The sequence below is a fragment of the Bos grunniens genome, chromosome 11, assembly GCF_055505025.1.
Source record: "Bos grunniens cultivar Pamir isolate PY7600 chromosome 11, Bosgru_T2T1.0, whole genome shotgun sequence".
Classification (NCBI taxonomy): Eukaryota; Metazoa; Chordata; class Mammalia; order Artiodactyla; family Bovidae; genus Bos; species Bos grunniens.
Window position 1 is genome coordinate 8,469,504 of NC_141175.1, and position 27,883 is coordinate 8,497,386.

Genomic DNA, 27,883 nt, shown 5'->3' on the forward strand with positions numbered 1-27,883 from the left:
GGCGAATATGGCGGAGCGCGCGAGGAAGCGGCCCTGTGGTTCGGTAGGTGGAGGGATGTGCGAGCCCTGCGGCAGGGCACCGGGCTGGGGTTAAGAGATAGAGCCGCGTGGGGCCCCGTGGCGGGGCCGAGTCGCCCCTCCAGCTCCAGGCTCGTCGCTGCTCCGCGGCCGGAGTCCCCGAGCTTGTTGCCTGCTTGTGGCCTCAGTAACCCCTGTGCCGATGAGCAGCGGAGGTGGGAACCGGGGTTTGAGTCGGAGCCGGGACAGCGTTGGTAACTCATTACCTTACCGGAGTGAAAGTGAAGTCGCTCAGTCGTGTCCGACTCTTCGCGACCCCATGGACTGTAGACCACCAGGCTCCTCCGCCCATGAGATTTTCCAGGCAAGAGTACTGGATTGGGTTGCCGTTGCCTTATGGCCAATGGCAACCTTGCCGGAGTCCTTAGTGGCAACTCTGCCCGGGGTTCGGATTCGGAAGGCGGGACCCGGCTCCTTCCCGAGCCCTTTCATGGCGTATCTCTTCTGATAACCAGGGCGGCAGTGGGCAAGTCCTGTCCCCCTGAACCTATTTCCTCTTCTCTCCAGTAGGAACTCATTTAACAATTTACTGAATGCTTACTATGTTCCAGCTATGGTCTCAGGCACTGGGGGTACATGTCCCTGCCCTCCTGACGCTCTCTCTTGGGCAGTATTGTGTGTGTGTGTGTGTGGGGGGTGCCCCTCGTTTCCTCACTACCCTCATTTAAAGGGGCTTCCCTAGTGGCTCAGACAGTAAGGAATCTGCCTGCCAATGCAGGATCCCCTGGAGAAGGAAATGGCAGGAATTCTTGAAGGAAGAAAGGAAAGAAGGAAATACTCAGGTATTCTTGCCTGGAGAATCCCACAAACAGAGGAGCCTGGTGGGCTACAGTCCATGGGGCCGCAAAACAGTTGGACACGACTGAGCACTAACCAACAACAGCTCATTTAAACAGGAGACAGCTGGGGAGCAGCAAGTGGGAACACCTCCCCCGCCCCAGCTCAGGTGTGACCATTCAGCCTCACTCCTGTATCTCCCCCAACTCCTTCTCCAGGGTGAACGTGGCCAAAGAGTAGAGTGGCGGAAGTGGAAGCAACAGAGTAAGTCAGGGACTAGGGGGTGGAGGTGGGCCCTGGCGGGGCTGGGCCCAATGGAGAGCTAAGTGTCTGTGCTTACCTCCCCACCGCCCATCAGTGCACAGCTGAATCTTGGGGAAAAGCCACCAGGTTTGTCCCCTCTAGGTCTTACTAGTACCCAAAATGGGGACGAGGAGGCCAGAAGCCCTGGAAGGCTTCTCTGGCTGCTCTCTAGGCAGCATTGGAGTCCCCAGGCTGACCTACTGAGAGGACACCACCTCCTGGGCTGTTCCAAGTCTTTCCCACCTCCAAGTCACTCTTCCCTCCACCAATTGTCCTCTTATCCAGAAAAAGAGGAGAAAAAGAAGGGGAAGGATCTCAAGATGACAAAGAAACTGGAGCGGCAGCGAGCGCAGGAGGAACAGGCAAAGCGCCAACAGGAGGAAGAGGCAGCTGCCCAGAGCGAGGATCGGGGTGAGCGAGCCGGGTCCTGGGCAGGGCAGAGAAGGGCGGAAGGGCCCTTAGGGGCCACTGGGCCCAGACATCTTGTCCTGATGGAGAAACTGAGGCTTGGAAAATGGGAGGGACCCAAAAAGCTGAGCCCTAACCTCCTACTTAGGTGGATTTCAGTTCTCTGGAAGGTAAGTGTCATATATCATAACTTCTAGAACCTCATCATTGTAATGGCTGATTATACTTTTTTTTAAGCTCCTTTAGCCAGACTTTATTGTTTGAATATTTGCAACTGCTATTCTATACACAAATTTTAATTTCTTACAAAACTGTATATTCCATATTGCTAGGTCACTTCACTCTCCATTTTTATGCCACATTTCCATCCAGATCTATTTCCCCAAATCACAATCTGCCTGTTGGTGTGTTGTCTTATTTAGTTGCTGAGTTGTGTCTGACTCTTTGCGACCCCATGGCCTGTAGTCTACCAGGCTCCTCTGTCCATGGGATTCTCCAGACAAGAATACTGGAGTGGGTTGCCATTTCCTTCTCCAGGGGATCCAGGTTTTGAACCTGGGTCTCTTGCATTACAGGCAGATTCTTTACCACCTGAGCCACGAGGGAAGCCCCCAGCTGTTAACACCCACTTCTATCCAGGGAAAGAAGTATATAGATACAATTTTACAGAAGTGAGGCTGCTTAATCCATGCACTTCTGGACCTGGTTTTTCTAATCCCACATTGTGTCCTTCTGTACATCTGCATCTACCCTAACAAATTGTATCTTTCCTGCTTGGTCAGCCCCAGAATTCTGGAGTATTCAGTTCAGTTGCTCAGTCGTGTCCAACTCTTTGCAACCCCATCAACCGCAGCACGCCAGGCCTCCCTGTCCATCACCAACTCTTGGAGTCTACCCAAACCCGTGTCCATCGAGTTGGTGGTGCCATCCAGCCATCTCATCCTCTGTCGTCCCCTTCTCCTCCTGCCCTCATTCTTTCCCAGCATTGTGCGGTAGTTTGAGCATTCTTTGGCATTGCCTTTCTTTGGGATTCGAATGAATAATATAAGTCACTAATATTAAGTTGCCCTCCAGAAGATATACCAGTGACTTTTAGGGCATCATAGTATTGACTTGGTGTATCTCAATCTTATTATTCTCTGCCTGAGACACAGAAAATCGTGTTTCATTGTAGTTTGCACTTTGTCAGTTATGACAAGGTTCAGCATCTCTTCCAGTTTACATGCTGTTTTCTTTTTGTGTGTGAATGTATATCTTTTGCCCACTTTTTTTTTTCTATTGACATGTTGGTCTTTTGTAACTGATTGATAAGAATTCTTTGCATATTAAGGCTCACGCTGTATTAGAATGGTCTGATTACTCATTTGTCCCCCTCATTCTGTGTGCACACCTTAAGGGAAAGGAAGGTATCCTGTTCTCTGTGTGCCTGGTGGCTAGGCTAGGGCATAACGCATAATGGGAGTTCAATAAATACTTGCTGAAGTAATAAATATGCCAGCAAATTTGGAAAACTCAGCAGTGGCCACAGGACTGGAAAAGGTCAGTTTTCATTCCAATCCCAAAGAAAGGCAATGCCAAAGAATGCTCAGACTACCGCACAACTGCACTCATCTCACACGCTAGTAAAGTAATGCTCAAAATTCTCCAAGCCAGGCTTCAGCAATATGTGAACCGTGAACTTCCTGATGTGCAAGCTGGTTTTAGAAAAGGCAGAGGAACCAGAGATGAAATTGCCAACATCCGCTGGATCACCGCAAAAGCAAGAGAGTTCCAGAAAAACATCTATTTCTGCTTTATTGACTATGCCAAAGCCTTTGACTGTGTGGATCACAATCAACTGTGGAAAATTCTGAAAGAGATGGGAATACCAGACCACCTGACCTGCCTCTTGAGAAATTTGTATGCAGGTCAGGAAGCAACAGTTAGAACTGGACATGAAACAACAGACTGGTTCCAAATAGGAAAAGGAGTACGTCAAGGCTGTATATTGTCACCCTGCTTATTTAACTTACATGCAGAGTACATCATGAGAAACGCTGGACTGGACGAAACACAAGCTGGGATCAAGATTGCCGGGAGAAATGTCAATAACCTCAGATATGCAGATGACACCACCCTTATGGCAGAAAGTGAAGAAGAACTCAAAAGCCTCTTGATGAAGGTGAAAGTGGAGAGTGAAAAAGTTGGCTTAAAGCTCAGCATTCAGAAAATGAAGATCATGGCATCCGGTCCCATCACTTCATGGCAAATAGATGGGGAAACAGTGGAAACAGTGTCAGACTTTATTTTTCTAGGCTCCAAAATCACTGCAGATGGTGACTGCAGCCATGAAATTAAAACATGCTTACTCCTTGGAAGGAAAGTTATGACCAACCTAGATAGCATATTCAAAAGCAGAGACATTCCTTTGCTAACAAAGGTCCGTCTAGTCAAGGCTATGGTTTTTCTTGTGGTCATGTATGGATGTGAGCGTTGGACTGTGAAGAAGGCTGAGCGCCGAAGAATTGATGCTTTTGAACTGTGGTGTTGGAGAAGACTCTTGAGAGTCCCTTGGACTGCAAGGAGACCCAACCAGTCCATTCTGAAGGAGATCAGCCCTGGGATTTCTTTGGAGGGAATGATGCTAAAGCTGAAACTCCAGTACTTTGGCCACCTCATGCGAAGAGTTGACTCATTGGAAAAGACTCCGATGCTGGGAGGGATTGGGGGCAAGAGGAGAAGGGGACGACAGAGGATGAGATGGCTGGATGGCATCACTGACTCGATGGACATGAGTCTGAGTGAACTCCGGGAGTTGGTGACGGACAGGGAGGCCTGGCGTGCTGCGATTCATGGGGTGGCAAAGAGTCGGACACGACTGAGCGACTGATCTGATCTGATCTGAAGTAATAAAAGGTGTGTATCTAAGTTCCTGCACCAGTTGTTGATAGTAAAAAGATGAACAAAGAAGAGTCCTAGTTCTAACGGAGCTCACAGTCTGGTTGGAGAGATAACATTCATTCTGTCACTCAGTGAAAGTTTATTGAGCATCTTCCTCTGAGACACAGGCATAGTGATGTCCCAGGCAGCTGCTAGGATGAGAAAAATGCCAGGATTATGCCCCAGGTGATCTGGTCCCCCTGGAATCTGGGCTGGTCGGTGCCCCTCCCTGCTCATCACTATCCCCATCCATAAAATGTAAGCAACTAGATCAAATTCTCTCCTTTCCCATTGAGCATCTCTCAGTCTGTGCTTCATCGATTCTTTCTGGAAATAGTGAGTCAGTAGCCCAAGGGGCCGTGGTGTCACTGCTCAGCCTTCCCTTGCTCCACAGTGGCAGTGAGTACAGGCTTTGAAGTCTGTGTCCTGAGTTCAAATTCCAGCTCTGCTACCTGCTAGCTGTGGCCTTGGGTCTGTTACTTGGCCTCTTGATGGCACCTCTCTCATGGGATTCAAAGTGATGGGCCGTGTAAAGTGCTGGGCAGGCAGCCTGGCCCAGAGAAAGTGTGCAGTAAATAAAAGGCTATGGTCATTACCCTTAAGCTCGTCATCAGGGCTGTAGAGGAGTTATCCAGGGAAGTTATCTTGCTTTCTGGAAGATGAGAGATGAGGCACATGGGGAGTTGGAGGTGGGTGTGGCTTGGGAAAGGCTGCCCCAGAGCCTTCCTGGTGTCTCTGAATGAGGCAATGGTGAGAGCTCCCAGGTGTCTGTGAATGAGCCCCTGCAGAGATACCTAGGTCAGCCCAGTCAGTGCAAGAACCCTGGTCTTGGGAGGCCAGCAGTCGCACCATGGGGTGGGCCTGGACCAGCACACTCCCCACCGACGGTCTCCTCTATGAAGTGAGGCCACACTCCCCTCTGAGACACAAAGTTGTCCTCTGTCCTAATGTATCGTATGGCTTAATGTCTAGGGCCAGCTAGCCAGAAGTCTAGACAGGACTGGCTCTGCGTGTCCCCTTTTGGTGGCCTCAGGGACAACAAGCACCCATTTCCCCACAGGGCAGTGGCTTGCAGGGATTCCCAGGTGGCTCAGTGGTCAAGAATCCACCTACCAGTGCAGGAGATGCAAGAGACCTGGGTTCCATCCCTGGGTCGGGAAGATCCCCTGCAGGAGGAAATGGCAACCCACTCCAATATTCTCACCGAGAAAATTCCATGGACAGAGGAGCCTTGCAGGCTTCAGTTCAGGGGTTGCAAAGAGCTGGACATGCAACATGCAAGCAGCATGCAACGCCTTGACACCTGGCAGTGTTGCTGGTGAGGGCAGCCCAAGTGGCCACCTGTGCCCTTCCCACCCTCGGCTCAGACCCCCAGTGGCTTTCCCTCCCCTTCAAGTTCCTGGAAACTGTCCCCATGACACCCACGGGCTCAAAGGAAAGAGACATGTGCAAGTACTCAAGGGCAAACACTCTTATTTGCACAAGTAGTCACAACCGCACACAGATTTACCCACGTTCAAGGTCACATTAAAACTTTCAAGGACCCTATTCACTTCTACTTCATGGGCCCCTTTCTCCATTAAAAAAAATATATATATATCAAAGGAGAAGTCCCTGGTGGTCCAGTGGTTCAGACTTCATGCTCTCACTGCCAAGAGCCCTGGTTCAGTCCCTGGTCAGGGAACTAAGATCCTGCAAGCCACACAGCTTGGCCAAAAAAATATATATAGTTTATAACTATGTTGGTATAAAGAACAAATATCGTCCAGGCTAGATTCATTATTATATTACATTCCCTTGTGCATGCGTGCTAAGTCGCCTCAGTCGTGTCTGACTCTTTTCGACCCCATGGACTGTAGCCCCTCGGGGCTCCTCTGTCTGTGGGATTCTCCAGGCAAGAATACTGGAGTGGGTTGCCATGCCCTCCTCCAGGGGATCTTCCGACCCAGGGATTGAATGCATGTCTCATGTCTCCTGCATTGGCAGGCAGGCTCTTTAACACTAGCCCCACTTGTGTTCTTATTTTAAAATAAATTAAAATGAAAACATTTTCATAGGCCCTTCAAACTATCGCAGGCCCTCAGCACTAAGCCTCCTGAGATCTCATGAAGTCAGTCCCGCTGAAATGGGTCATATTGTACGAATTTCATGGGTATTCATAAAGTGCCCACTCTATTATTAACATTTGCCATTTACAGTCACCTTTTATGTGCCAGGCATTCAGTGAAGGGCTTTCCATGAAGTACCTTATTTTTATTTATTTTACAGACAGGGAAACTGACATTGAGAGAGGTAAAGTGACTTGCCCTGAGTCACACAGCCAAGGTGTGCATGACCCCAAAGCCTGTGTCCTAACCTTCTCCGCTGGTGTCTGCTTGGTGCCCAATCCCAGGTGGGCATCAAAGGTTTGGCAGGACAGACCTGCTCCACAAAGGGTGCAGTATGATACTCACTCCTGTGCCCACAGACTCACCCGGACACACACACCAGTCGCTGCCCTGGCAGTCCCCTGCAGTGGAAGCCGGATCCTGGTTTCCAGCCCCAGCCCTGAGGTAGCATGAGTGGTTAAGCGTGTCCTCATCCTGCACAGGCTCTCCCCTGCTCCACGGAGCCAGACAGCCCAGGCCACCCCCAGCCCCAAGGTACCACCTTTCCTGAGAGCTGGCAGTGAGAGTGAAGGGCCAAGACTGGCAGAGGAGAGGAAAGGGCCACACGCTGGGCTCTTAAACTGTGGGCATCCCGTGATTTGAACCCTCCCCTGACCTGCCGGAGCCCCATTTGAGTGTTTGTTGTTGTTCAGTCGCTCAGTTGTGTCCCACTCTTTGCAACCCCACGGACTGCAGCACACCAGGATCCCCTGTCCTTCAGTATCTCCCGAGTCTGCTCAAATTCACGTCCATCGAGTCGGTGATGCCATCCAACCATCTTGTCCTCTGTTGCCCCCTTCTCCTCCTGCCTTCAGTCTTTCCCAGCATCAGGGTCTTTTCTAACGAGTCAGTTCTTCGCATCAGGTGGCCAAAGGATTGGAGCTTCAGCTTCAGCATCAGTCCTTCCAGAGCATATTCAGGGTTGATTTCCTTTAGGATGGACTGGTTTTTATTGTTATGTTATCGTTGTTGCAAACTTCCTTGCCTTTTTTCGTTTTGCTTTTAGATTTTATTTATTTTTGGCTGCACCAGGTCTTTGCTGCTGTACTCAGGCTTTCTCTAGCTGCAGCAACTGGGGGTTACTCACTGTGGTGTGAGGGCTTCTCACCGTGGTGGCGTCTCATTGCGGAGCACTGGCTTTAGGCACAGGCTTCAGTAGTTGTGGTACATGAGTTGTTTTACCCCGAGGCATGTGAAATCTTCCCAGATCAGGGATCGAACCCCTGTGCTCTGTATTGGCACCCAGATTCTTATCTGCTGGGCCACCCGGGAAGTTCCTTCCCTGCCTATTAAGGTTGGGGGGAGTTTGAGGGTAGCGCCTGCTTCCCAGGGCTGTTGAAAGGGTCTGATGACATCAGTATAGTCCTTACTGCAGCGCCTGGTGCTGAGTGAGCAAATCAGAACTGATCGCATTAGTGTTATTCCTACCTCTGTGATCCGGTGAGATGGTGGCAGGTGTGATGTGGGGCAGAGGAGGCGTAGCCACCTTAGGAGAAAGGCCAGAATTGATAGACATCAAGGGCTGTGGGCTACCACGTCAGAGAGAGGATCAGCCTACCAGGCACCCGCAGATTTTGAACCGAGTGGTCAGGAGGTGGTCGAGGAGGGGGATTCCCCTGAGATTAAGTCCATCTGGGGAGTCAGCAGGGTTTCAGGCACAGGACGGGAGCAGGCACCCCTGCACTCGGCCCGTCTAAGGGGACCACCCATCCCCGTTCTCTCAGGATGGTGCTACTTTTAGCTCTGGAAGTCCGGTGTCCTGAGAAATCCCTCAATCCCTGTCAAGCGGGATGGTGGGTCCCCCCAGAGCAGGCACGGCTGTGCCCTCCAAGGCCAGCACTGGGCTCACACCAGGCCCTGTGCCTCCCATCCTCTGCTGAGGGGACTTGAAGCAGGCGGGCACTTTCCCCCAGACACAGGGTGGAATGCCCCTCCTCAGATAATAATCGCACTGCCCTTTTTCGGTTCTTAGCCGCAGGGAGTAAATCGGAGGGTGAACTCTGACTGACTGCCCAGCCCCTGGATTCTCCCAGCTCGCCCCCACGGGCCTTTGCACCGCCTGGCATCCTTTCCCTTCCTCTGGGACTCGGCTTGAAGGCCACGCCCTCCAAGGAGCCCGCCGGAACTCCTGCCCTCAGGGGCCGTGCCCCCAGCGCCCTCTAGTGTCCGGTTGGGTTAGTCTCCTGGCCGTCAGTACCGAAGTACCACACAGCGGGTGGTTCTGAAGGCTGAAAGTCCAAACTCAAGGTGTTATTGGGGCCGTGCTTTCTCTTAGCTTAGAGGAGGAGAATCTGGTCCATGCTTTTCTCTTAGCTTCTGTGCTGTCAGGAGTCCTCGGTGTTCCTTGGCTCGTAGACACATTAGTCTCTGCCTCAGCCACTCCAGTGTTCTTGCCTGGAGACTCCCAGGGACAGCGGAGCCCGGTGGGCTGCCGTCTGTGGGGTCACACGGAGTCGCACACGACTGAAGCGACTTAGCAGCAGCAGCAGCAGCTGTCTTCACATGAACTTTCTCCCGTGTGTCTGTGTTCTTTTCTCTTCTTACAAGGAAACAAACTGTACTGGCAGTGGTCCACGCTGATCCAGTGAGACCTCGTCTTCAATTTTTCGAATATTTACTTATTTACTATTATTACTATTTTTTGGAGAAAGGAATGGCAGCCCATTCCAGTATTCTTGCCTGGAGAATCCCATGGACAGAGGAGCCTGGTGGGCTACAGTCCGTGGGGTCACAAAGAGTCAGACATGACTGAAGTGACTTAGCATGCATACATTGCTATTTTTGTCTGGGTCAGTGTTAGTTGCAGCACGCGGGACCTTTAGTTGCCGCATGTGGGATCTAGTTCCCTCACCAGGGATCAAACCTGGGCCGCCTGCAGCCCAGAATCTTAGCCACTGGACCACCAGGGGAAGTCCATCGTCTTAAATGGGTCACACCTTCGAAGATCCTGTTTCCAAATAAGGCCACATTCACAGATTGTTGTTTAGTCGCTCAGCCACGTCGAACTCTGCGACCCCATGGACCAACCCCAAGATCCCCAGCGGATCTTCCCGACCCAGGGATTGAACTTGCATCTCCAGCATGTCTCTTGCATTGCAGGCAGGTTCTTTACCCCCGAGACACTGGGGAAATATTCACAGGTTATCAGAGGTTAGGACTTGGACATATGCTTTTGGAGGACACGATTCGAGCCATAACACACACCTTCGCGTTGGTCAGGAAATACACGTGCTGGATAGTAATGGAGACAGTGTTTGTGGGCATCTCTTGACAGGCCTGGTCTGCCGGGGTCCAGCCCCGGCTGATCCAGGGTATTCGAAGCGGGGACGGCGTCGGCGACCTATTTATTTAAATATTTTATCAAAGATATAAAGAGTAATAAGATGAGGATAGCTCAGTAGGAAAATTCAGTGGAGGAAAGAGGCTGAGTAGCTTGGTTTACGCGGGAGACCAATAAATCTTCAAGACGAGAAGCTTGCACCACTTACGTAGGCCGCAGGCGTCCTTCCGTTCTCCGGAAGGAGAGGAGACACTGAGGCTTCCCCGGTCGGATTTTAGAAGCCCAGGCATAATTAGTAAGCACGGTGGGTTCTGCGCTCCAGATGGAGACTCAGCCAGAGTGGGGGAGAGAGCGACATGGGGAGACCAGTATTTCGAGAAACTGATCCCAATTCTTTATTTTCCATGGTCTACTTTTATACACTGAGATGTCATGCAAAAGTCACGCGGGGTCAGCAGTCCTGACTTTTATCAAAGTCAGGTGCTTCATACAAATGTATACAGAGGTCTTAGGGGTGTTACATCATCTTCTGGCCAGGGAGGGCCTGCTGACAATTTATGACCCTCTCCTTGTGACAGAGGTCAGTCAACCAGGACACTTATTTCTCCAGGGGTGATTATTCTTAAAACAAACACCACCCAAATAAAGTTACATTCCTATAGGGTGAGGGTATAGTGGGTTTTAGTTAAGGAAAGAATTTACTTAGCCTAAGGTCTAACGTGATTAATATCAAAGGTTAATACTTATTTCTTCTATATACTCATTAACGTGTGTAAGGGCAGGGGATGTGGAGACTTAGCAACAAACATTGGCTCAACAAATGAAAAACTCTTCACCAATACAATTTCTAATCAGCCCATTATACTTATACTAATAGTTTTCTAACTTTTCTAAGGAACCTGTTTTTAGAAGGTTTAAAGCATCTCGTGCCTCTCACGGTTGGGAGGCTGTGAGCCATCACATGTGGCCGGACAAGCCTGTCAGGCAGGCCAGAGAACCTTCAGAGGAGTTTGTAGGTTAAAACACTCTTGTCACACCCAGGAGTTTTTATTAACTGGAGCTCTAAGTTAACTCCTTCTCCGAAAGAGGTGGTGGGGGACAGCCCCCTGTAAAGTCAGAGGTGTAGGGGAGAGCACAGAGTAGTAAAGTAGGCAGGCTCTGGTTATGGGGGTAGATGCTCGAGGAGTTCCAGGGGGAGTCCTGAGGCTCGATCCCGCCTTTGCGTATGTCGAGCCTCCTTCCTCATGACCTTTGCCACGGGCGGAGTACCTCACTCTGGATCCCAACATCGGTCCACACTGTGGCCTCAGCGCTTTGCCAGGACCTGGTCAGAGAACATGCTCCAGAGAAGCTGATGACTGAGTGAGGACCAGAGGAGGAAGTGCCCCGCCTTGGGACAGATGACTGGTTTTCTGGGCTCTGAAATGCTTTGAAAGACCTTGGAGGAACAGGCTGGGTGGGAGCGGAGTTTAGAAGGGACTAGGCTAGGGAGCGGCCTTTCTTTCTTTCCCTCTTTCTCTTTTTCGGCTGCACTGGATCTTAGCTGTGGCACACGGGAAAAGATCTGTGTGGCTTGTGGGATCTAGGTCCCTGAGCAGGGATCAAACCCAGGCCCCCTGCATTGGGAGCGGGGAGTCTTAGCCACTGGACCACCAGGAACGTCCCACAGGCCAGATTTATTTCTTATAAGCAAGGGCCAATAACTATCCACTTCCTAGAATCTCCTAGTGTGGGCAAGCCTGAGCCTTTGCATCCATGACCGGGTTATAAACTACTCTCCTTTTATTTCTCCTCTATAGTAAAGTTAGAGGGTCGCACTGATAGTTATGAAATGTTGTGAACAGGTAGATTACATTGGCCTTACAGTTTCCAGTCCTGTGTGCAAGAGGCTTGAAGTCATCACACTGTCCTTGTGAATAAAAAGCTGAGCCAAGGAAAAAATTAACAGCTTTTCATCAGAGAAGTGAGGCTGCGATGCGAATCGCCGGCCTTCGAGCCCAGTCCCAGAGGAAGGGAAAGGATGCCAGGCTGTGCAAAGGCCTGTGGGGACGAGCTGGGAGAATCCAGGGGCTGGGAAGTCAGTCAGAGTTTACCCTCCGATTTACTCCCTGCGGCTAAGAACCGAAAAAGGGCATTGCGATTATTATCTGAGGAGGGGCATTCCACCCTGTGTCTGGGGGAACGTGCCCGCCTGCTTCAAGTCCCCTCAGCAGAGGATGGGAGGCACAGGGCCTGGAGACTGAGGCCAGGAGGAGCTAACGCACTTGTGCAATATCACCCAGCCACGACAGACTGAGGGCCTGAGCCTGATGGTCCCCAGGCCAGGCCAGGCTCTGCACACCTGTGGGTGAGGGGGAAGCTGGCCTGGAAAGAACCCAGGGAAGGGGAGGGGTGGTCCCCTGAGCCCCTGAAAGACTGAGCAAGTGGCCCCTGTGCCCGAGTCCGAACATGGCCTCATCTCAAACAGGCCTGAGTCTGTCTGTCGTGTGACCTTGAACGCAGCTGTCTCCCCCTCCTCCCTGCATTTTCGCATCTGTAAAATGGGTCAAGTCGGGGGGTTCCGGGAAGTTCATGGAAGCGTTTAGCAAGAAGCCGCTGCCGTCACTGTCACCGTACTCCGCTCTCCTGCTTCCTGCTGCTCCTCCTCCCCAGCCCCTCCAAATTTTAACCTGGGTCAAATTTTAACCTGATGGAATCCAGTCTATGTCCCAAGATGTGCGGAGTCCGGGCTGGCAGGTGGGCAACTCCAGGCTGGTGGCGCGGGGAGGAGCCAGGCGCGGGGAGGCTGGAGGAGCCCTGCTCTTCGCCTCCTCCCAGAGGGGCGGACACGGAGGCTGTGGTCACAGAGCAGTTGCCTCCCAGAGCGAGCCCAGGCTTACTCTCCACTTGCTCTGTCTCCAGCTGACTCTCTGCTTGCTCTGTTGTCTCCAGCTCACCATGGCTAAACGGCTGCATGCTCGAAGGCTGGACGGGATCGACTACAGCCCACGGTGAGCCAGGCAGGACTGGGTAGGATGGTGGTGGGGGTCCCCTGGCTGGAGGATAGCAGGGCTGGAGGTCCCCGGGTTGGCTGGGACTCAGTGGTACCTAAGACGGCTGCATACTCGGACCGAGAGGTTTGCAGCCTCAGCCCTTGAGAGGTGAGGACCCCCAGCCACTGGCTCGGGTTTGGGTCTCAGCCTCACCCTGCTTGGCTGTGGCATTTGGGGCCGGTGACTCACCTGCCCTGAGCCTCCAGGTCCAGCTAGGAAATGGAGATGCTTCTGTCTCCCCTGAAGGGCCTTGGGAGGATGAGATGAAATACAGTGTGAGCCACGGCTACTACCCAGGCACCGGGCTGAGGGCTTTCCGGGGGCAGGGGGGTGTCTTTCATTTCACACTTAGTAGAGAACAAGATAAGCTAAAGAATATAAGAAGGTAAGACATGGGCGGCTTCTCACCGACACTTGCAGAGCTCAGCATCTTTTCTTTATTGACTCATTCTACATGTGAAAGACGTACGTGCCCGCTGTCACTAGTGATGCGACGGATGCAATTGAAGGTGTGTAAGAAAGACTGAAGGACCTTCCTTCTTCCCCCTTCTCCAACCCCTGCTCCCAGCCCAGTCCCCCTTTGGCCAAGAGCACAGAGCCACCTCTGTACAGGTGGCTGTTGTTTTTATCCAAAAGAGGACCATCTTTTTCTTTCACACTCTCCTCCTGTACCGCATTTTGTGTTTTGCAAACATCTTCCACCTCCATCTTCTCCTCTGATGCTCCCTGGTGTTTGGGATAGGGAAGCCAGGCCCAAAGACCCTGTGGTGTCCGGCTGCCCTCCAGGTTGAGCCCCCAGGGTCCTGCTTCCCAGGCTGCCCCGTCTGTCCTCTCTGTGAGGCAGGTGGACAGGCCTGTGGCCCATTTTGCAGATAAGGTAAAGTCCAGCCCAGAGGGAGGAAATGACTGGCTGGGAGAGGCAGCTAGAGTCTTTCCTGACTCACAGAGCCAGCAGACTCTTGAGCCTGTCATACCCATTCTACAGAAGGGAGGACTGAGGCCAGGAGAAGCCAAGTCTCAGGCAGAGTCAGGGCAGAGCTGGCCAGGGAGGACTGCACAGAGCAGGGAAGCGTGCTAGGAGAGATGAGGGCCATGAGAGGCCCCTGGTTCCTGCGGACCCTCGGGTGGTGGCCTGAGGATCTGGCTCCGTTGTCCCAGCCACCATGGAACACCCACCATCTGACTTTGCATCTCAGCTCTGCTTTAGCCACCAGTGTGGCTCTGGGCAGGTCATGGGCCTCTCTGAGCCTCAGCAACTTCGTGTCTTCAGAGACCTTGTGAAGCTCTGGAGAGAAGAATGACCGATTGTAGACATATTTATTGTTAGGCAAATTCATTGCCACCACCCCTGACTCTTCTGCCCCTTGCCAACCTGGAGCCATGGTGCCAGCCTTTTTATCCAGCTTCTCAGCCTCTCTGCCAGCTTCCCTAAAGAGGTGGCCAGCAGGCAGGCCCAGAAGAAAGGTGGTAGGGGGCCAGAGGCGGCAGATGGCAGGGCTGGTGGGACTACAGTCTGTTCAGAGTAACTCTCCAGGGCCTGACTGTTGCTCCAGACAGAGGTGGACTCAAAAGCCAACTGGGAAAAGCTAATTGGGAGCCATCGGGCAAGTCCCCTGAATCCCACCTTCTCCATCCCCATTGCGACCGAGGAGTAGAGCTTGCCTCATAGACTAACAGAGGCGATATGAGCAAATGTTTCAAAGTGTGGCATTGACAGATGCATGAATGGGTCATGAAATCCATTTAGGGGTGCTCAGCAAGTATTTATAAAGACCAGAGTAGGACAGAATGGGAAAGACTGCCGTGGATCCCACTGGAAGGAGAACGTGGAGTCCCTGTTTGTCTGTCCAGAGTCTGGGATGTAAAAGTGGTTTCTTACCGTGGATCGTGATGGAAAGTTGCAGAGCCCCTGGGCTGAGACATGTGACCAGGATACGACGAGTTATGACCGTAAACAGATCAGGATGGGTGCTAACTATCCAGTTTTTCTAGAGCAAGCCCAACTGCCTTGCTCACCCTGCCCTGGAATGGAGCAGAAATCCAGGTTGGGGTGGAGGGTTCTGCTACCCACTCTCTGTTTGTTGCCCAGGGTGGAATTTGTCCAACTGGCCAGCGAGGAGGCTGATGTTGTAAATTTGGGCCAAGGCTTCCCAGACTTCTCACCCCCAGAGTTCGCCGTGGAAGCCTTTCAGCACGCCGTCAGCGGAGACTTCATGCTTAACCAGTACACGAAAGCATTTGTGAGTCTCCCAGCCCCTCTGGGGGCCTCAAGACATGGGTCTCTGCAGAGGTCCCAGGGGAGGAAGGGGCAGCTCTTTCTGGAGAGCAGGCCAATCTAGATGTTAGGGTTCACGGGGCAGAGCCCTTGAAATTCAGTCCGGCCACGGTTCAGTGTTCACTGACTGTCTCCTTTGTTACAGGCCCTGGGACAGTTCATGGCCTGGGGGAAAGACAGATTAAAAAAAAAACAAAACATGAGCTGGGAGATCAAGGTCTAGTGGGAAAAGCAGTCCAAACAACAGAAGCAGAAATCAAAGGTAGTTGATATGCTGCGATGGAGGAGCTTAGGGTCCTTGGGAACACGAAGAAGGCAAGGAAACCTGAGAGATCAGGGAAGGCTTCCTGAAGGAGGTGACACATAAAGCTGATGAAAGATAGTTGATTTTTTTTTTTGACTCTAAATCCAAAGTTTGTCTGTGAAGGACCACAGAGTAAATATTTGCCAGCCCTGGAGCAGGTTCTTAAACGTTGGTGTGCATCTCACAGCCTGGGGGGAGTGTCTTCCAATCCCACCGCCCAGAGTCTAGCACTGCCAACGGAGTGCTGTGTTGCTGAGTGTTCAGACTTTTGAACTTTTAACTTTAAAAATGTTTATATAAACACACACGTGCATCCACATGTGAGATTTGTGTGGCTTTCTGTTTTGTTTTTTTATTGAAATATAAAGCTGACTCTGCATCATGTGGCCAAAGTATTGGAGCTTCAGCTTGATTTACAACATTGTCTTAATTTCTGGCGCTCAGCAAAGTGATTCAGTTATAATATACATATATCCCCGTTTTAAAATTTTCTTTTCCATTATGGTTTATCATAGCATATTGAATATAGTTCTCTGTGCTATACAGTAGAACCTTGTGTTTTGGGTTTTTTTGGGTTTTCTGGCTGTGCTGCTCAGTAGGTGGGATCTTAGTTCACCTACAGTGAAAGCACAGTGTCCTAACCACTGGGTCTTAAGGGAAGGCCAACGTTGTTTCTAGTATGAATCCATTTGTGTTAAAAAATCACAAATCTTTTTCTAGAAACATACAACCCACGAAAATTGAATCAAGAACAAACAGATAATTTGAACAGATCTATCACTACAAGTGAAATAGAGTCTATAATTTTAAAACTCCCTACAAACGAAAGTCTGAGACCAGATGGCTTCACAGACTGATTCTGCCAAATATACAAAGAAGAACTTACATCGATCGTTCCCAAACTCTTCCAAAAATTGAGGAGGAAACACTCCCGAAGACTTTCTATGAAGCCATCATCATCCATCAGGATGACCAAAACTAGACAGCACCGAATCAGAAAATTACAGGGAAATATTTTGATGAATACAGATGCAACAATTTTCAACAAAATATTAGCATACCAAATCCAACAACATGTAAAAAAGATTATACGCCACATCCCAAGTTCACAAGGATCAGCATAGGCAAATCAGTGTGATTCACCACATAAACAAAAGAAAAAAGCAAAAACCACATGGCTATCCCAATAGATGTAAAAAAGCATTTGATGAAATTCAACATCCATTCATGATAAAAACGCTTACCCAAGTGGTAATAGAGGAAACATATCCCAACATAACAAAAGCTATCTACGACAAACCCACAGCCAATTTAATACTCAATGGTGAAAAGTTGAAAGCCTTCCCACTAAAATCTGAAACAAGACAAGGATGCCCACTCACACCTCTTCTACTCAAGATAGTACTAGAAGTCCTAGCCACAACAATCAGATAAGAAAAAGAAACACAAGGTATCCAAATTGGAAGGAAAGAGACAAAACTGTCTCTCTATGCAGAGGATATGATACTATATATAGAAAACCCTAAAGACTCCACACAAAGCTACTAGAACTGATAAGCAAATTCAACATTGTATATACAATGTTATGGAACTTGTTTATTTCACTACATACATGATAGGGGCAACTTTCCATGTCAAAATAGCCTCATTCTTTTTGATGACTGCATAGTATTCCACTGACTAGAGGTGCCATAATTTATTTACCCAGCCCTGCACTGATGGTCTGGTTTGGCTACTCACTATCAAGCAATGCCACATTGAATATTTTGTGTGTACACACAGGTGAGCATTTATCTCAAATCACAAGAAGTAAAACCAGATAATCAAAGGGTGTAAGCATTTTAGCCTATGATGCTGCTGCTAAGTCACTTCAGTCGTGTCCGCCTCTGTGCGACCCCATAGACGGCAGCCCACCAGGCTCTGCCGTCCCTGGGATTCTCCAGGCAAGAACACTGGAGTGGGTTGCCATTGCCTTCTCCGTTGTGTGAAAGTGAAAAGTGAAAGTGAAGTCGCTCAGTCTCGTCCGACTCGTAGCGACCCCATGGACTGCAGCCTACCAGGCTCCTCCATCCATGGGATTTTCCAGGCAAGAGTACTGGAGTGGGGTGCCATCGATGGACATCATCAAATTGCCCTCCAGTAAGACTTACATTCCCATCAATAGTCTGGTCTCAGAGCTGGCAGGAAAGTTCATTCTGTTCCTACCAATATTGAACATCAGCAATTTTTCTTTCATGACTGCCCTTATTATTTCATTGAGCTATGTGTATTTGTTTTATTGCTTCACAAGAGCTCTTTCTGTTGCAATGTTTCTCTCTTAGTTTTCTAACTTTGCTCATGGAATATTTTGATGTATAGAAATTTTTCATTTTCATGTGGTCAAATCTGGTTTGGTAAATCATTTAATTAAGTTCCAGACCTTAGGTTTCAGTCCCTTGGCTTACCCTGGAATGTGTTATAAGTGTCCTCCGCAAACAAGCATATAGATCCAATATTCCTCTCAAAGTGAGGGGTTTCCAAAGCTGCAGCATAAACTCCCAGTCCTGCACTTCAACTGCCATGACCTGGGGCAAGGCATTTCCTTTCCTGGGTCTCTTTTTCCACCTGTTAAATTATGGGAATCAAGTAATGTCTCTCTTGTAAGGCTGCCAAGAGGCTCAGATGGCACAAGAGTCCTTCTTAAAGAAAGTGAAAGTGGCCCAGTCGTATCTGATTCTTTGTGACCCCACAGACTGTACAGTGATGGGGTTCTCCAGGCCAGAATACTGGAGTGGGTAGCCTTTCCCTTCTCCAGGGGATCTTCCCAACCCAGGAATGGAAGCCAGGTCTCCCGCATTGCAGGCGGATTCTTTACCAGCTGAGCCTCAAGGGAAGTCCCTTAAACTCTCTTAAACTTAAAGAGAGGTGTTTAAAGCGTGGAGTTGTTGCTATTTAGAGGGTTCCATTGGACTGTCATTCGTGAAGGCATACACTCTGTCTGGTTCCCCATGAATCCCAGCCCTGGGTGGTGTGCCCGGCACAGAGCAGGCTTCATGGCAAGGGGTGGTGGCAGAGATGAAAGGACCCACCCCACAGAAGGTGACTTGACCCCCAGGTTTGCTGCTGAAAGATGCTAGAATTGCAGAGAGTGTCTGAACAGGAGGGTGGGCCCAGGCCGAGCCAGGCGCCTGACCCGTGCTGTCCTGGCAGGGTTACCCACCCCTGATGAAGATTCTGGGCAGTTTCTTTGGGAAGTTGCTGGGACAGGAGATAGACCCACTCAAGAACGTGCTGGTAACCGTGGGTGCCCACGAGGCCCTGTTCACAGCCTTCCAGGCTCTGGTGGATGAAGGAGATGAGGTGAATGGGCAAAGCCCGGGCTGGGTCGGGGTGAAGGGTCCGGGTGGTGCCAGCCCCAGCTCATCTGACTTTTGTACTAGGTTATCATCATCGAGCCCTTTTTTGACTGTTATGAGCCCATGACATTGATGGCAGGGGGTCGCCCTGTGTTTGTGTCCCTGAAGCCGGTGAGGATGCTGGTTGGGGTGTGGGTGGGCAGAGGGGTCCAAGGAGTGTGCTGGGTTGAACCCGGGGAGGTGGAAAGAAGGAAGGAAGCTGAGGAGGCCAGTTTCTCCGGGGTGGGGGGAGGGGTGGCCAGAGCCCCAGAGGAGAGCCGGTGGAGACAGATGCCTGGGGGGAGGAGCCGAATTCCTAGAGTCAGGGAGTAAGTATTGCCACCCCCGCCCCCTCCTCTTGCAGAGCCCCACCCAGAAGGGAGAACCGGATTCCAGCAGCAACTGGCAGCTGGATCCCACGGAGCTGGCCAGCAAATTCACATCTCGCACTAAAGCCTTCATCCTCAACACACCCAACAACCCCCTGGGAAAGGTACCTGAGAGACCTCCTCCCCGGGCACCCCTCCAGATTGGCTTGCGTGCCTGTTCTGTTACTCGTGTGCTGCCATGGGGCCTCAGTTTTCTTATCCGTCAAGTGGGAGAGCTAACTGTGGAGAGCTCTGAGGATCGAGGCTCCTGGGGTCCCAGGGCCTGGGGCAGGGATCCCCAGGGCAGGTGTCAGCAGTAGGGGGCTGGGCTGGAAGCCTCTATTACTTCCCCACAGACCTGGACCCGTGACTTCACCGCTCCACTTTTCTCATCTGTAAAATGGGAACACGACAGAACCGATGTCAAGGAAGACCCAGTGTTCCACCTGTGTTTCTTCTTTACTGTCACACCATCATCACACTCACAAAGCTTCTGACACCAGATATGTGGGGTTCTTTTTTTCCCCACACTAAGCAGTTCTGTGAGACCAGCTGGGTGTCCCACAAAATCCAATTCAATTTAATTCAGTCCTGACACTGTCTGGACACCTGGAGATGGTGTCAGCTCCCACCGGTGAAGGGCTCAGTCTGACAAGGCTGCCCCCCGACCCCACTTCAGACGCCAATCACAAGTCAGTTTGTGCTTCCAACCTGTGGCTGTAAATCTGAGACGCCCACCTCCCCCCCTTCAGGTTCAATTCATCTGAGTGGCTCACAGGACTCAGGGACACACCTACTAACAGTTATCAGTTTATTAAAGGTGATGATAAAGGATACAGATAAACAACCCGATGAAGAGACAAGTATGGCAAGGTCTGGGAGGTGCCTGAGAACAGGTGCTTGCTTCTGTCCCTGTGGAGTTGGGGGTGCGTCAGCATGAGCTCACCCACCTCTGCAAGCTCCCCAAACCCCATCCTATCGGGATTTTGATGGAGGCATCAATTATCAACTCCATTTCCAACCCCTCTCCCTTCTCTGAGGAAGTGGCAGGAAGTGGGATGTGGGAGGGGGCTGAAAATTTCAGGCTCCTAATCATGGCTTGCGTGGTCTTTCTGGTGACCAGCCTCCATCCAGGAGCCCACTCAGAGTCACCTCACTAGAACAAAAATGCTCCTAGCGCTCTTATCTCTTAGGAGTGTACAGGGGGTACCATTGCCTGTGTCAAGGTCAGGATCAAAGACCAAGCATTAGAGCAAAAGATGCTTCTAGTACTCTTGTGCATGCGTGCTCAGTCGCTTCAGTCGTGTCCAGCTCTTTGCGACCCCATGGACTGTAGACGACCAAACTCCTCTGTCCATGGGATTCTCCAGACAAGAATACTGGAGTGGGTTGCCATGCCCTCCTCCAGGGGATCTTCCTGACCCAGGGATCGAACCCGCATCTCTTATGTCTCCTGCATTGGCAGGCGGGTTCTTTACCACTAGCACCACCGGGGAAACCCTCCAGGGCTTTTACCCCTTAGTAGTTACACGGGTTTTAGGAGTTCTGTGCCAGAAACCGGGGCAGAGACCAACAGAGATATTTTCTGTTATCTCAGAACTGACCTCACAGGGTCACTGTTGCAGGGATAGGAGAGGGCAGAGAAGCCCTTGGCCCCGGCTCTGGCCGGGCGCTCACATCGCTCTGAGCTGGCCTCTCTGGTGGGGGACGGTCCCTGCAGGTGTTCTCCAAGGAAGAGCTGGAGCTGGTGGCCAGCCTGTGCCAGCAGCATGACGTGGTGTGCATCTCGGACGAGGTGTACCAGTGGATGGTCTTCGATGGGTTCCAGCACATCAGCATCGGTGAGCCAAGCCGGCCAGGGCGCCCCCGTAACCCCGGACCTTTGCGGCAGGGCCTTGAGCCCAGTCCGGTGGCAGCGCAGGTCTGGTGATTAGGACCGAGGGGTCTGGACCCACACAGGTCAGGTGACCTGGGGCTGTGACTTCACTTCTCTCGGGACAGGGGAAGATAGTGGCACCTACCTCCCGAGGTTGTCATGAGGAGGGGCTCAAATATGTCTTGGAAATAGCTTTACACGGAGTGGAGTCCGTGGCGCTGAGAGCCTGGGTGCCTGCTGGGACCCAGCCCCCACTCCGTGCCCCCACCCCCGTCTCAGCAGCCGCTCTCTTTGATCTTGGGCAGCCAGCCTCCCTGGCATGTGGGAACGCACCCTGACTATCGGCAGCGCTGGCAAGACCTTCAGTGTCACAGGCTGGAAGGTGAGGCAACGAGAGTATGGGGGGCCCCTCCCTCTACAATCGTTGGTGGGAGAGGCTGGCCTGGGAATCCGGAAAGGGTTTGGCTGGGCCCCCAAGGGCCTCACCCTCTGCCTGTGTTCTTGGTCCAGGTGGGCTGGGTCCTGGGCCCCGACAGCCTCATGAAGCACCTGCGTACTGTGCACCAGAACTCCATCTATCACTGTGCCACGCAGGGCCAGGTGAGGGGGCGTGGCCATGTGAGGGGCGGGGCCGGATAGGGGCGGGGCAAGAGAGGGGTTTGGGTCAGCTCCAGGGTCGGGTCATACCTGACCCGTTCGCCGCCCCCCCTCCACCCGCCCCCACGCCCTCCCCAGGCCGCAGTGGCTCAGAGCTTCGAGCGGGAGCAGCTGCACTTCGGCCGACCCAGCAGCTACTTTGTGCAGCTCCCACAGTACATCCAGCGCTGCCGCGACCACATGATACAGAGCCTACAGTCCATGGGCTTCCGGCCTGTGACCCCCCAGGGCAGCTACTTCCTCATCACAGACATCTCGGACTTCAGTAAGTGGGCCCGGCCGCGCGGGGCTGAAGCTGGGGCCCTGGAGGCTGCCCAGGACTCAGCACGTCTTCTGTCCCCCAGAAAACAAGATGCCTGACTTGCCCGGAGCGGCAGATGAGCCGTACGACAGACGCTTCGTCAAGTGGATGATCAAGAATAAGGTGGGCTGGGCCTCTGCCGGGCGCTGTGTGTGTTTGACAGGCTGTGCACTGCTAAGGGTGCCTGACCCTCGAGCTGATGGGCCAAAATCCAGCCCGGCCTCTCAGGGCAGTATTCATTTCAAGGAAAGGAGAGCCTGTTTTTAATGTGCTCCAATAGGCCTTGTGGGCTGGCAGGAATTCCTGCCCTCTCAGGGCCTCAGTCTTCCCATCTGTACAGTGAGTTGGCCCATTAACTCTGAGGTCCATCCAGCTCAGTGCTACGATTCTAAGACATTTCTCCTATGGCTCTGCCCTGACCTGCCAGGTGATCTTCCTTGCTCTGAGCTCCCTCTCTCCTCTGTACATAAGGAGGGACTTGGCATGGTGCTTTGGGATGTTTTACCTCTGACCTTGACACAGCACTGGGAGGTGCTGCATTGAAGCTTATTCTCTTTCTCCTTCCTTATCGTGGAACCCCTCTGACCCCCTGAGGCCCCCCAGAGGCCTGCCAGGCTGTGGGATGGTTGAGACATGGGCTTCCTCCTCCCCAGGGCTTGGTGGCCGTTCCAGTGTCCATCTTCTTCAGCCTGCCACACCAGAAGTTCTTTGACCACTATATCCGCTTCTGTTTTGTGAAGGTAAAGGACAGCCCTGGGGAGGGCAGAGCTCCCCAAGCCTCCTCAGACCTCCTCGGGAGAGGGGTAGGACTGATCTGTGTTGGTGCAGGATGAATCCACGCTCCGGGCCATGGACCAGAAGCTGCAGAAGTGGAAGGCTGAGCTCACGCCCTGAGGTCGTGACATCAGCGCTGGGCCCTGCCTGGTGCCTGCACACTCTGTGAGGCTCTGTCTTTGTCCAGCTCTCAGCCATCCCCAGGTGGCAGGTAGATGGTACTGGAGGAGCCCGTGTCTGTAACACAGAATGATCCCAGGAAGAGTCCTGCTTTTGGTCTTTGGGGAGTCGGGAGCACTTCTTCATGGTGCATGGCTCTGTTCCTGTCGCAGAGGTGAGGGAGGCCTGGCCGGGGCCTCTCCCTGGTGCTCCCTGTGGTGGGCTAAATGGTCTTAGGTCCCCTCGCCCCTCCCCAGGCTCAGCTGGGACTCCGAGGGCAGACTTCAATAATGTACTGGCCTTGATCCCAGTCCTGGCCCCAGCCAGGCTTCAGACATCCTTCTTTCCTTATCTACATTTGTTCTTGGGAAGTTGTATTTAGGCTTGAGTCCTCAAGCCAGTACTTTTTGCCCACAATAAAGTTTTAAGCTATTCAGACCCTTATTGGCTGCTTCTCTCTGCTTCACACCCTGGTGCTGATTGCTGGCAGGGACTCAGTCAGAACAGAAGGCACCTTCCACCTCCCTGAACCTCAGCTCCCAGACTCTCTTTCTACAAACGTTTTGGAACCCAAAGAAGGGCAGGGACTTGGGACTTGTCTGAGGTCACCTAGTTAGTTAATGATAAAATCAGGCCTTGGGGCTCAGATGGTGTGTGTAACTATTGTTGGGTGTGTGTGTGTGTGTGTGTGTGTGTGTGTGTTGGGGCCCTTAGTTGTGGGTCTAACAGGAAAGATACAGACAATCAAGTCCCACAAGGATCAGAGTCCAGGCCAGGAGGGCCAGGGATTACATAATTAGAACAAAGGGGAGGGATTTCCCCGATGGTCCAGTGGTTAAGAATCTGCCTGCCAGTGCAGGGCACATGGGTTCAATTCCCTGGTCTGGGAAGATCCCACATGCCACAGGGCAACTAAGCCCGCGTGCCACGAGCCCACATGCTGCAGCTACTGAAGATCTCGTGCTCTCTAGCCTGTGCTCTGCAACAAGAGAAACCACGTAAAGAGAAGCCTGCAGGCCGCAGGGAAGAGTAGCCCCCTCTCACCGCAACGAGAGAAAGCCCGCAGGTAGCAGTGAAGACCTAGCGCAGCCAAAAGTAATTCATTACAAAAGGAAAGAATAGAAGGGCAAAGGAGTGTTTCCCCAAACACTTACTGTGCACCTCTGCTTGCCGGACACCTGGACGCCCATCATCTCATTAAACAGCCTCTGAGACAGGAGTTACCGTCCCATGTTACAAGTGAGGAAACCAACTGGGAGGTCGGGTGACTTGTGTGAGGCCCTCCTGCGGGCAAAAGGTAAAGGGAGGGATTTGATCCCCGGAGTGCGCCTCCCACTGGAAAGCAAGGCAACTTCTGAAGTCCTTTTTGGAAGGTGGTGCTGTGGCACCCCACTCCAGTACTCTTGCCTGGAAAATCCCATGGACGGAGGAGCCTGGTAGGCTGCAGTCCATAGGGTGGCTAGGAGTCAGACACGACTGAGCGACTTCACTTTGACTTTTCACTTTCATGCATTGGAGAAGGAAATGGCAACCCACTCCAGTGTTCTTGCCTGGAGAATCTCAGGGACGGGGGAGCCTGGTGGGCTGCCGTCTCTGGGGACGCACAGAGTCGGACACGACTGAAGCGACTTAGCAGCAGCTGGGGACTTGTCTTGAAGTTGCATTTGTGTAACAAGCTCATGGGTTTTGCTCATATCATAGATTTAATTGGGGGAGGTGATGGGAACATACAGCATAATAAAATGTATCGGGTCTTTGTCAGTGGTTCCTGGCACAGAGCTCCTAAAACCCTTCGATTTCCTGAGTGACAGTAGTGTCTTTTGTTATTCCAAATCAACCCCTTCAACCGTGTGTTTTTTTAATATAATTTTATTTACTTATTTCTTTATTTTTGGCTGTGCTGGTTCTTCCTGCTGCCCAGGCTTTTCTCTAGTTGCGGGGAGCAAGGGCTACACTCCAGTTTCGGTGCTTGGACTTCTCATCGCAGTGACTTCTCTTGCTGCAGAGGCTCTAGGGATGCAGGCTGCAGTAGTGTGGCTCCCAGGCTTAGTTGTTCCTCGGCATGAGGGATCTTCCTAGATCAGGAATCCAACCCGTGTCTCCTGCATCGGCCAACGGATTCTTTACCACTGAGGCACCAGGGACGCCCTCAACCATGTATTCAAAAGGTCAGAATTTTCAGCCCCAACCCCAGACCCCAGGGAGGGTAAAGGACTGGCCATTGAATTCAGTTACATGACTGATGATTTAATCAGTTGTGCATATGTAATAAAATCCCACATAAAAACCCTGAAGTGGGACTTCCCTGGTGGTCCAGTGGCTAAGACTCCATGCTCCCAGTGGAGGGCTCAGGTTCAGCCCCTCATCAAGGAACTAGACGCCACATGCTGCAACTAAGAGCCTGAAGGCCTCAACTAAAGACCCTGCATGCGGCAACTAAGACCCGGCACAGCCAAATAATTTTTTTTTTTTAATTTGTAAAAATTAAAGAAAAGGGCTTCCCTGGCGGCTCAGTGGTGAAGAATCCATCTGCCAGTGCAGGAGACCCAGTTTTGATCCCTACTCTGGGAATATACCACGTACCACAGAGCAGCTAAGCTCCCATACCACAACTACTGAGCCTGTGCTCTAGAGCCTGGGAGCTGCAACTCCTGAAGCCCTTGCACCCCAGAGCATATGCTCGGCAAAAAGAAAAGCCACCACAATGAGAAACCCGTGTACCACAATTACAGAGTAGCCTCCACTCGCCACTGCCAGAGAAAGCCTGCGCACCAACAAACAGCCAGCACAAGCAAAAATAAACACATAAAAAAATTTCTTTAAAGATAAGAAAAAAACCCTGAATCAATGAGGCTCAAGGAGTTTCTGGGCTGGTGAAAACCTCAATGAGCTGGTAGTGTAGCCCATCCAGAGAGGGTATGGAAATTCCATGCCCACTTTTCCACCTTAGTCTATGTACCTCTTACATTGGGCTGTTCCTGAGTTGTATCTTCAAAAATAAAACTGTAAGTATAGCGCTTTCCTGAGGGCTGTGAATCGTTTCAGCAAATTATTGAATCTGAATGCGGTCAAAACCACCACTCCCATGAGGTGGTCATGGGAATGCTGGAATTTGCAGTCAGCTAGGCAGAAGTTGTGGGTGAGTGGGCACCCCACTTGCCACTGGCATCTGAAGTGGGAGGCAATCTTATGGGCTCCCTTAACTTACGAGATCTGTGCCAACTTGTCAGAATTGAATCGAAGCTTAGGACACCCACTTGGTGTCAGAGAATTGCTCTTTGGAACATATTGGTGTTGTGACATAGGACACTCCACTCTGTCCCTTTCCAAACAATGACTTTGCACTACTATCACTGTTCCAAAGTCAAGACTGTGAAACAATACAATTCACAGGCCCAGGCTTGGAGCCCCTTTGCCGTACTACACATAGACTGGTGATAAGAAGGTCCTCCAGAGCCAGAGGAGAAATTATGCTAATAGTTTTCAGTACTAAGGTGTTTTTTGTTTTTTTCATAAACTTCTCTCTCTAGTCATGATCCAGCTAATCATCATTATAGATGAATAAAGATGCCCATTTAAAAGAAAGAAAGGAAGCCAGACAGGCAGGAAGAAAGAAAGACAGAAAAAAAGGATTTCTTGGATGGAACTGAGGCAGAAGGCAGATGGGTCCCAGCCTAGGTATTTGCAATAAGGCTCCTGTTTACATTTCTTGGGGCAGGAAAAAAGTGGACTTCAAGCTGGACATATACACGTATACCCCTTGTTTGCATTTTCAGAAACAGGAGACAGATGGGCTCCAGGTTAGATGTTTACAACCAGTCTCCTGCTTGCTCTCCAAAATGGGAGTAACAACTGAAACAGGATATATAGCCAGGCTTTCTCTCCTGAGGACACCTTAAGATAACAGTCATGGCAGGAACAGAGAGCAACTAAACCTTGTTTGAGTAACGAATCAAGAGGCCAGGTATTTCCCATCCTTGGGGCAAGGGAGACATTGCACACGGGCAGAAAGGCTCCCAGGGGGTCAAAAGTCAGGGGATGCCAGGCCATAATAAGTAATGCTTCTTTACTCCCAAAAGCCTCTGCATTGAAATCCATCTTGGAAAAAAGTCGTGCACACATGTTGCCTAGGGCAGGTCAGGTGTGGAAAAATAAATCAGATTGCTGGCCAAAGGTAAACAAAGACCCAGAAGAGCTGTCCTATATAAGTTTTTTAACCACCTTTTTTCTGGTTCCTCCTCATTAGGGGAGATTCCCACACGCTTTCTCTCCAGGTGCCCCTGTCTTGCTTCTTTCTTAACTAAGCAAACGGTTTCTCTGTGTGTTCTCCCGCTTGTTGTGCTGTGTCTCTAATAATAAACTTTGTACCCATTTTTACAGTTTTTGCCTCCAGTGAAATATTTCAGCAATCAGACGTCCAGCTGTTTATCCAAATGAGCTGAAAAGGCAGGTCCACACAAAAACCTGCACATGAATATTTATAGCAGCTTTATTTATAATTGCCAGATACTGGAAACAACCAAATGTCCTTTGAAAGGTGAATGGATAGACATGCTGGCATATCCATACAATGACTAGTATCCAGCACTAAAAAGAAATGAGATATCAGGCCAATGAATAGTATCCAGCAGTAAAAAGAAATGAGATATCGAGCCACTAGAAGCTAGGGAGGAACTTTAAATATGTATTACTTAATAAAAGAAGGGAGTCTGAAAAGGCTGCATATTGTTTGATTCCAACTATATGACATTCTGGAAAAGGCTAAACTATAAGAACAGTTAGAAAAAAAAGATCAGTGGTTATCAGGGGCTTGAGGAGTGGGGAAAATAGGTGGAGCACAGATTTTTAGGG

The 27,883-nt window shown here is 51.0% G+C and overlaps 1 protein-coding gene across 33 annotated transcripts; it reads left to right on the forward strand.

Annotated features, from left to right (window-relative positions):
• Positions 1–23,476, forward strand: LOC147362443 (kynurenine--oxoglutarate transaminase 1-like). Of its 33 annotated transcripts, none has more exons than XM_086324705.1 (16): positions 1–43; positions 1,074–1,119; positions 1,444–1,569; positions 12,814–12,902; positions 13,408–13,453; positions 15,034–15,184; positions 18,713–18,862; positions 18,943–19,029; positions 19,262–19,390; positions 20,986–21,106; positions 21,447–21,523; positions 21,652–21,741; positions 21,877–22,063; positions 22,143–22,222; positions 22,753–22,839; positions 22,928–23,476. In XM_086324705.1, the coding sequence occupies exons 6-16, from the start codon at positions 15,158–15,160 to the stop codon at positions 22,991–22,993; spliced, it is 1,101 nt and encodes a 366-aa protein (XP_086180831.1). In that variant the 5' UTR covers positions 1–43; positions 1,074–1,119; positions 1,444–1,569; positions 12,814–12,902; positions 13,408–13,453; positions 15,034–15,157; the 3' UTR covers positions 22,994–23,476. The 33 variants fall into 33 exon arrangements, 24 of the variants coding, with proteins under 24 accessions (XP_086180831.1, XP_086180829.1, XP_086180828.1 ...); XM_086324703.1 differs by having other exon boundaries at positions 12,844–12,902; positions 13,271–13,453; XM_086324702.1 differs by having other exon boundaries at positions 12,844–12,902.
• The last annotated feature ends 4,407 nt before the right edge of the window (positions 23,477–27,883 follow it).

What these genes read in the sequence shown, in the direction of transcription:
- LOC147362443 (XM_086324710.1), top strand. Translation starts at nt 13,208, where the DNA reads ATGAAATACAGTGTGAGCCACGGCTACTACCCAGGCACCGGGCTGAGG. An exon ending in TGGTGGATGAAGGAGATGAG is followed by an intron (nt 18,863 to 18,942) that starts GTGAATGGGCAA and finishes CTTTTGTACTAG; the next exon opens with GTTATCATCATCGAGCCCTT. An exon ending in ACTGTGCCACGCAGGGCCAG is followed by an intron (nt 21,742 to 21,876) that starts GTGAGGGGGCGT and finishes CGCCCTCCCCAG; the next exon opens with GCCGCAGTGGCTCAGAGCTT.